General features: G+C 38.2%; 1 protein-coding gene across 2 annotated transcripts; it reads right to left on the minus strand.

The window, feature by feature from the left end:
* Positions 1 to 9: 9 nt before the first annotated feature.
* On the minus strand, positions 10 to 9045 carry LOC120631856. Of its 2 annotated transcripts, XM_039901511.1 has the most exons (4): positions 8923 to 9045; positions 6643 to 6687; positions 3057 to 3260; positions 10 to 2204 (listed from the first exon to the last, which is right to left on the minus strand). In XM_039901511.1, exons 1-4 carry the CDS (start codon positions 8972 to 8974, stop codon positions 2041 to 2043), a joined length of 465 nt encoding a protein of 154 aa, XP_039757445.1. In that variant the 5' UTR covers positions 8975 to 9045; the 3' UTR covers positions 10 to 2040. The 2 variants fall into 2 exon arrangements, with proteins under 2 accessions (XP_039757445.1, XP_039757446.1); XM_039901512.1 differs by lacking the exon at positions 6643 to 6687 and having other exon boundaries at positions 3057 to 3296; positions 8923 to 9038.
* Between the last annotated feature and the right edge of the window lie 836 nt (positions 9046 to 9881).

Below are 9881 nucleotides of genomic sequence, written 5' to 3' on the forward strand. Positions count from 1 at the left end.
GAATTACAGCTTTTTGTACGTGACCCATGCAGTGCACAAGCGGTTATAATACACAAGTTGTTATATTTTAAAATCTTGCAAAATAATATCAGTGTCTTTTGTGGAAGTTTTAGTACCAAGACCAGCCAGTAGGTAGTAAATAAGTGTTGTTCAACTCCCGAGTCTTAAAGTGCACGTGTAGCAGTTAGTGCCGATTAATATACTTAAAATGTGTTCAAAATCTTCCATCCCCACCATCCCGCATTGGAACAGCGTGGTGGGTCTATGCTCTAATACCGTCTTCTATGACGACTATGAATAGTTTGGTTGTATATCGAAACACGATAACGTCAAAGTGTAACATACCTTATATAACTCGCTGTAGAGTCGCAGTTTCTAGAATTAATGATTTTAATTTAAGAAGAGTTACGCTAAGAGCGCTGATCGCTGAAGAGTGCGGACGAATTTGAGCTTTAAAACCAGGTGGTTAAGTTTGAGTGGCGTTTATTAACTTATTATATTGGCTAGTTCGTAAGTTCGGCCTGGCCAAAAATATTATCATCATTTAACCACCGCTTGACATTGATCTTTTGATAGGACTTTCACACTGTCTTGTGGCGCATTAGTCCAGCAATACTCGTCTGTCTATATAGTGGGGGGACTACCAACACGGCTTTCCAGTGAGGGTCGCCACTTCAGCATCTTGGGACCCGATGTCCGTCGTTCCTCCGACAAAATGTTGAGAAAAAATTAAAAACCTCTGTTGAGTTAAATGCGATCATAACAATAATTATTTCAGCTAAGTATTATAATATTTTAAAATTAAAAACAGACATTTCAGTTTATTTACGTGTTTATTAGGCATAATACAACTATATCAAAAAAATATTTTTACTGCTAAAATCTTAAATGCAAAGAATTATCTTAACTAGTTTTTTATATCATTAAGTAGGCCCTACAAATAAATGTGGCATAACTTCGGAATAATTATTGAATTTTCTTGTCGCGCTCATTTAAAAATTGCTGTCAACTGAAGTGTGACAAAACACTGCTGCACTATTCCGAAATAAAAGCCATATCAATTAAATTGAACTATTGAATGAATGAAATGAATATTATTTAAATGAATGAATGAAAACACTGATTGTACACCAAAATATAAATAAAAGTAATTATTTTGAGCTATGCCATGTTTATTTGTTGTACCCTTGGCGTTTTTATATTTATAGTGCCTACTGGCATTGAATCTTGGATGCAAATAAGGCGTAACGGCACCCGCATGTTTTTCAATATGTTATTTCCATGTCTTTTGTGTCAAATTTGAATGAAAAACGCCAAGACGTCCGCGCCACATAAATTTCGGTGTAGCTTGCGCCTTAACTGCACCTGACATAATTTTATTTTCTATGATAATATTTCATTTTTCTAATTATGGAATTCAAAAAGAATTCAGTTCGAAGTTCGAACAAAGCGTCACTGTTATCAAGACAATCGGCCCCCTGCAGGGCTACCAGGTACGACAGCAAGGATCCACGAGTTATTGTATTTAAAATTTTCTCGTCCTATTTCTATGAGATAATGCGAGATAAGGGTAGACATAATTATCTCGTGATGCGCGTGATGTGATCTTAGCAATACACATTTTATTTTATTTACTTTCTGAATTGTCCGTACCTACGCAATAAATAATTGCAAATATTATTTGCGTATGCCTACTTCCTAAGTCTAGGAGTGATTTTTCAATCATTTTACAATTATTTTTTTCACGGCACTTCGTTTTTTTTATTCTATGTTAACGCCAGCAGCTGCCCCCTCCCTGGAAATCTCGCAGAAGATTTATGAACTCTTAAAAAATGTACGGCGGCCAAAATACAGACAGACAGACAGACAAAAATTAATAGGTTCAGTGTGGATGATAGAGGGTCCTCTAATAAATTTTTGACAAAACAGCCGCGGATCTGCCAAAAAAAATCTCACTTGCCCCCTCCTAGACCAGATGCTGGATACGCTCACGGCTATTGGAGTTGAAAGTTTAGATGTTTAATTTCGGGCGATACAGTCCTAAGCTGCAATGACCGGTGCTACGATGGACGCTATGGGTGCGATGGGCGCGACGGCACTCTTCTGCAGGTCTACGCAGCAGCAACTGGTGATGAGGTGGTACTCTTGGCAGGAGTTGGCGTACAGGAACTTGCAGTCCGTGCGTCGGCATGTGAACGCGTGGTCTGAGGAGACGATTTGTATCAAATATCTACCTATCACCATCGTCCATAGCCTATAACAGTTCACTGAGAGGGTTTGCCTTTCTGGAAAGACGGGTTAGTGATCGCAGTTGATAGTAACAGAGGACGCTGCTACCAGTTCTCCGGAATATTCCCTTTGTCACCCACGGGAAGAGGAGTATTGACAGCTGTATTCTGATGTCACCAAGCGACAAACCTATGCCTACCTTCATATTTAGTATTGAAAGTGTTATTCATCAAACAGTGGCCAACCTGGTATTAAAGGAAAACCATCGCTTATAAACAGCCTTAACCGAGCAACACAACGTAGGGTTATGCCCTACGTTGTGTTGCTACGTAACGTCAAACGTCCAAAAAATTTCAGCCTTGTGATTACCCGAGGCGTAGCTTGCCCGTAGTTACACCGGCAACCGCAGACCACAGACCGAAACACAGCTATGATCTTTGGCGGTAGAAATACGCATGGGGATAGTACTTTCTCGGACGAGTTCTGTCACAAAATGCTAGTTACTGCTACTAAATCAACACGTCGAGGAAGTATTAGAATAGAAACATTAATAATTTGTTTATTTATTCTTTAAAATAATTGTTTTATAAATATAACCTAAAATAAACCATTTAAAACTAAATAAAATCTAAAACGTCCACGAAACCACCGCAGCGAGGCACAGTTCCTAAGATGCTGGCAGCATGAATAGAAACTGTAGTATTTTAACCCCGCATCTCTCCGGCAATCGCGGCCGAGTCTCTGGCCAGTTAAGCCACTGTTCTCATACCACCGATCTCGATATTTTCATATTCCTTTTTATTATATAAGTTGTCACATATACTCACAGCCTGAATTATCGCAGCAGCAAGAATCATGGGCTTCTTTATGAGAGCAGTAGCTGTAAACCGAGGAGTCGCACAGGGGGCACCCGGGATGCGCGCCTGGTGGCCCGTCCGGACGGTAAGGATACTGTCCCGGATATTGCCCCGGATACCCGCCCGGGTACCCGCCATATTGCCCCGGGTACTGCCCGTAGCCGATCCCGCCTCCTATCAAATATTCCCACACGTCCCTTATTCCAAAACCTGTAGGATTGAGCGTTAGTGAATGGTGATGAATGAAAATGAGCAAATGAATGAATGTTAGGCACAGAATATGTCCCTTGACCTTGTCCTTTGAAAATGACCATTGGACATGAGAATGGTAGGCATTTATAGTAGCAGAATGTTGGTAAGTATTCTGTCTAATGGACGATAAGAAAGATGATTCGCTTCCACCAGGAATAGTTTGAATAAATGATATGAGCATTTAAAGTGGGTATAAATCGGTGATAAAATTGTGGTTAGAAATTCACACTCTCGTGTTCGATCAACCTCTAACTTTTCGGAGTTACGTGCGTTTCAAGCAATTAAATATCACTTGCTTGGTCTTGCGTACTTGATGAGAGTTTTTTTATATATTTATTAGCTTTTCAAGGGAAACAAACAGTATTATTACACATAAAAGTAATGCCGTATTTTTGTATCACATAAACCAATGAAGTTTCCACAACTTGGTTTTACATATAATACGATAACATCAACCACAATTGCTTAGGAATAAGTACCTAGCAAGCATTGTATAGAAGCAGGCGTTACTTTGCGGAAATCCATGATATATTATCAAAATTAAGCTTAATTTTCTATACTCCGCGAAAAGCAGGAGAATCTGTGTGGTGTAATTTATAATTTCTTCAATCCTTATACTCCACACCACACAGATCCTCGGCAGTACACCCTCTACGCACGTTTCGCTCCGAAACAGATTACACCACACAGATTCTCCTGCTTTTCGCGGAGTATAGCAAATTAAGCTTAATTTTGATAATATACCTAGCAAGCAATTATTATACAAAAAAAAGAAAAAATAATAATTTAATTAAAACAAAAATGAAAAACAAAAACTTTAAAGCTATAGTACTTATTTTGTCATAATAAATTTCCTAAAAGTGCCAATTTTGACATGAAAAATGTCCGTCTCACAATATTTGTAAAAACATTGCACGCACGAGATAAAAAGTTATTTGCCGAATACCTTGTTTTCCATCTAGCCCACGCAAAGGGAGGTTTACGCCTTGCATTTAACCTACGACTTGTCCATAATGCTCTGAAAGGCGTATTAAATCTACCAATCTACACTAGCGTGGTGAACTGCGTCCTAAACTCTTCACATTCTGAGAGGAGAAAACGGAGGATCATGAAAGATGTAAGAATTAAGAAGTGTCTGTTTTTTCAACTAAACCTGTTCTGTGAAGTGTCTAAGGTTAATAAAGTGATTATCATCTCACTATATCTCTATATATATATTTCTTGTGTGCGTGTGTATGTCACTGAACTCTTCCTAGACGGCTGGACCGATTTGAATGAATTTTTTGGTATACGTTTGGGTGGCACCCTGGATGGTTTAGATTCACAAATAAGCCCGACAGATGGCGCTGGGGTCCGCTAGTTATTTATAACTTTTTTCACTAACAACAACACAATAGAACAGTAGTAATACTTGAAAAATATGAATTAAGTTTATTAGATAAATTGGCCAATATTAATATACACACAGTAAATACTTTATTATTTACTTTTCTTTACTGTAGCATAACGGAATATCTAACGCTTACTTAAAAAGCAATCGTTAATCGTTCCGGCACTTGTGCAAGAAGTTATAAGTGCATTGTAATGTGTTTTTTATACATACAGTAACCTACAGAACCAAAATTACTACCCAAAATTTTGTGTCTATTGCCACTGTATAAATAATTAATCTTGGCAATGGAATCATCGTAAGTAATACCTACAATTCTTACAAATTGCGGTTTTAGCTAAAGTCAAGGAAACACTTTACGAGTATGTTATGTAAGTGAAACAATAAAAAGATCATAATCTTTTTCTTGTTTTTGTAATTACAGAGTATAATTAAGTATTTTTTTGGAGCTCAGACTTTAGACCAATATTCGTGACCTTGAGAGCTTGATGATGTAGGTTCCTCAGTTTTGCTTACGTAAATTTATTTCTCTATATTCCTCTAGTTTTGTATGGTTAGAGTTTAAAGCAACAAAGTCCATATAACTGAACGCTAATCTCAGAAATGATCCTGATTTCAATAGATAAATAGTTATCATTCCAAAAACTCATTACCGGCTCACTACAGAGCACGGGTCTTCTCCCACAATGAGAAGGGGTTAAGGCCGTAGTTCACTACTCTGGTCCAGTGCGGATTGGTGGACAAAATGTCCTCCAGTTCGAGGGAAGTCCGTTGTTAAGGTCCAAACTGGTCTCATTTAGCGACCCAATCAGATGAGACTCGCGGGAGTTTACTCTCTATGATAAGTTCAGTCCACTCGCACTGACGCGTCTGAAATAGTTATACTGTGTATCAAATTTAAACTGTCTATCCACCGATTGACATCCACTGCTAGTTAGTAGTAGCCATAGTTTTTTGTAGAGACTCCCAAAATGCACGGTCCTGGGCCGCTTATTTCCAGTTGCTCCCAGCGACTCGCTTGATGTCGTAGACAGAACTCATTTGGGGTCAACCAACGCTGTGTTTATCTAAGAGTTTAGTGCGTAAATTGCAAATAACTAAATTCAGACATTGTGACAGACGCAAAGACAGACATATGGACACGGGACACGAGTGATTATATGAGAAAAGTTCCCAAAAAATAAAAATAAACGAATAAAATATTTTATTAATACATCAATAAGTAGGTGTCTAGTTAAGAAGTGATTTTTGCCCAAACCGTGATATTAATTTAATGGGATCGATGCCCTTTACCCGGTGAATGAACTTATTTATGAACATGTTTGATATGTTACCCATCTGTATGGTTTAATTTGTCGCCCAATACCCAAAACCTGTCTCTATTACGTAGCGGCTTATGATTGATGCGATGCGACCGTCGCTATTGGTTTGTGGTAATAGTGACAGAATTTAATTTTCCCACAGTCATACTTCTCCATGTCATTGAAAATAACTACGCGCAAGATGTATTTCTGACTTCAACTTGACATAACACAACTGTCAAGTTTGGGTAATGTTACTAGATAGAATCAAATTTTCGGAAATTCCAAAATTCAATCAGCGGAATGAGCCCGCAGACGTCAAAGTCTGTTTGACGATAAAATTGAAAGTAAAAGTGTACACTGTCAAACATTAGCTAACTTCAGGGTGTCGGGTTTTCGTGACGATGTGCGTGTAAAAATTTACTCTCATCATTTTTCCCTAACGCGCCAACAGAAGGATAACTTCAGAAAAACTCGGCGGGGTGCCATTTCACGGCCAACGCAATTAAGCGTTCACTTTGTCATATTTATTGCAGTTTGGCGTCATAATTATGTCATAGCATAGAGATTTAGGACCGTGGGCAAAGATTTTAAAGTTTTTACCGTTATTTACCATTTATTCTGTTTCGGCTGATATCGTAATTGGTCGGAGTGAGACCTGGATCAAAATAAACATAAGCCTGATTTTAGAAACAGGTACATACTTTTCACATAAACGTTTTGATCTAAAAATAATATCTATCTATTTCATTTTCCCTAATCATTTGGTAATATACAACGTGTAAACGAAGACCGAAAAATTACTTCACATGGTTTAGAGGTACCTTATTAACTGTTTCTGAGACTTATCTGTGAAACCGAAAACCTAATAGTTTTTGATAGTTGCCATAGCTTTTACTAAAATAAATCAGATACAGCAAACATCACATTTAAAATATAAATAAAGTGACTCCTGTCAGTTTATTAGGTACGTGTCGCGTAGCGTGGGTACTATGCGCGTGTCGGTCTTTTATCTTCAATTGGGTTGTTATAAGTAAATACTTGGAATGAATTCGTTTCTAAGGAAAAATAAATAAGTTTCTACGATTTAATATTTTAACGGGTGATTCTTTTTGAAATTATATTTATGCACCCTTCAACTGTAATGCGTACCTAATTCGGTTACACGTTGTATGTTTATATCCTAAATTCTAATAGGTTCGATCTCTCCAAGGGTTTGTCCGCAGGCTGTCCTATAACTGCTACATCAATATGGTATGGTATCTATAATATGGTATCCTACCATATTATTTGCGTGTCATTAGCATGAAATCGTGAAATTTGAGTCTAGACATGGGAATGTAAGAAGAATTTATGTCAATTAAATAAACAATTAGTCTCGGGCGACGCTTTGGCCGTGGCTAATTACTACACTGCCCACAAAGACTGCCGGCGTTCCAGTATATTATTATTAATTAATTAAATTAATAAATATCGCCATCTAGTCCCAAAGTAAGCGTAGCTTGTGTTATGGGTACTAAGGTGACTATTGAATATGTATATTCATAAATACCTACAGTATACCGAAAAATACCCAGACACTGAAAAACATTCATGTTTATCACACAAACATTTTCTGCGCAAATCGGCCTTCCGATGCACGATACATAGAAGCCGATTAGGTGCGTTTTTGCCATAATCCTAACAGGTTGATCCGCTACCATCTTAAACTGGATCACTTATCGCAGGTGAGATTGCAGTCTAGAGCTTTCTTGTAGTGCAAGAAAAAATAATCCAGTTTGTATTAGAAACTGATAACAGCTGATAATCTTAAAACGAACATTTGCTGAACATAGCGAATTTATCATCATCATCATCACATCAACCGATAGACGTCCACTGCTGGACATAGGTCTTTTGTAGGGAGTTCCAAGTTCCACGATTCTGAGCCGCTTGGATCCAACGGCTACCTGCGACGCGCTTAATGTCGTCTGTCCACCTCGTTGGGGGTCGACCAACGCTGCGCTTACCAGTACGGGGCTGCCATTCCAGCACCTTGGGACCCCAACGTCCATCCTTTCTCCGAACTATGTGCCCGGCCCATTGCCACTTAAGCTTCGCGACTCGTTGTGCTATGTCGGTAACTTTGGTTCTTCTACGAATCTCCACATTTCTGATTCGATCGCGTAGAGATACTACGAGCATAGCTCTCTCCATCGCCCGCTGAGTGACTCTAAGCCTTCTTATGAGCGAATTTATACTCCTTCGGAAAATCACCATTTTGAATGTATTCAAATGAATCCATCTGTTAGTACGTAATTTTTTTTAAATTTCCGCTACAGGTTATGTCTTGTCTGCAATCTCACCTGGTGTTAGCGGGCTAACCTGTTCGTGAGTATAGTAGTCATACCCCACACTAAATCGCTTAGCTGCACGTCTTTGTCGGTAGGATTGTAACTAGCCACGGCCAAAGCCTCCCACCGGACCAGACCAGAGAAAATACAGAAAAAATAAATCTCCAAAATGCCCCTGTTGGGAAACGAACCAGGGACCTTCTACTTCAATTCACAGCGCTCGCCAGGAAGGTTGTCTAAAATACAACGCAATGATGGTACAGACACACAGACAAACAAAGTGGTCCAATATCTGTCCGAAAGTGGTCCGAACTCTTCTAACTTTTCACTTCCTCTGGATTTTTTTCTGCTTTCCTCAAAGATTCAGCGATTAAGATAAGATAGGCTTGCTGAGAACCAGTTCAGTTATACTGAGCTAGCACCTTTATCTCACATTTTAAGTTTATTTAATAGTGGTACAACAATTTTATACAAATGTGACAACAAATATTACATCAAAAAAAGAAATGGCGGATATTTCTTTTTTTTTTCTTCTAAATTAAATAAAAACAGTAACTCACCATATCCAATAGTAATTATAGTTGCGAATACTAAAACAGTTAGTTTCGACATTTTGTATCACTTATTGTTTAGTAACAAGTATGTTTGTGTTTGTTTGTCTGTCACGAGTGGTGCGTTTCGCAGATGGGAATTGAGTGTTATTATAAAAGTGCGCGTCGATGCTAACGGCTTTACTTGATATTCCGGTACAGGCGCCGATACAACTTATAAGCATCAGGTGTTATAACAACGAAAATAAAATATAAAAATTCTCTATTTTCAGGCAATAGTCCCATAACATTGAAAAGATTATTTTTAAAGTAAAAATCGTTTGAACATCTTAAATTATTATTATTTTTTTTATTTAATTTATTGTACTTGCACCTGCACTTTGCACACAAGACTAACATAATAAATAAGTGACTGTTGGATTTCTAAGTGTCCAGGATGGTATTGGTGGCTGACTGGCGCAGCGGGCAGCGACCCTGCTTTCTAAGTACAATGCCGTGGGTTCGACTTCGATTCCAACATGGAAAATGTTTGTGTGATGCACATGAATGTTTTTCAGTGTAGGCGTTTATGTATCCTATAAGTATCCGTGTATATTATTCATAATAACGAGTCAACTTCGTACCCATAACACAAGTTACGCTTACTTTGGGGCTAGATGGCGATGTGTGTTGATGGAACCGAGCTTAATGTCGGGATAAAAAGTATTCTATATTACTTCTAACACTTCCAAGAATATGTGTACAAAGTTTCATGAGGATCGGTTAAGTAGTTTTTGCGTGAAAGCGTAACAAACAAACTTACATTGACATTTATAATATTATACTAGCTGTTGCCCGCGTCTTCGTCTGCGTTTGATTTTGTTTTTTGATGTGGCATTCAATTTAGTTGTAGTTCTAAAAACGTTTTAATTATTCAGTATCGCTAAGCCTTATTTGAGGGGTTGCTGCAGTCCGCTGAGCAGTTCTGT

Source organism: Pararge aegeria, chromosome 19 (assembly GCF_905163445.1).
Source record: "Pararge aegeria chromosome 19, ilParAegt1.1, whole genome shotgun sequence".
NCBI classification, from domain to species: Eukaryota; Metazoa; Arthropoda; class Insecta; order Lepidoptera; family Nymphalidae; genus Pararge; species Pararge aegeria.

What these genes read in the sequence shown, in the direction of transcription:
- LOC120631856 (XM_039901511.1), bottom strand. Translation starts at nt 8,974, where the DNA reads ATGTCGAAACTAACTGTTTTAGTATTCGCAACTATAATTACTATTGGA. An exon ending in TATAATTACTATTGGATATG is followed by an intron (nt 6,688 to 8,922) that starts GTGAGTTACTGT and finishes ATTTTGATCCAG; the next exon opens with GTCTCACTCCGACCAATTAC. An exon ending in CAGCCGAAACAGAATAAATG is followed by an intron (nt 3,261 to 6,642) that starts GTAAATAACGGT and finishes AATATTTGATAG; the next exon opens with GAGGCGGGATCGGCTACGGG.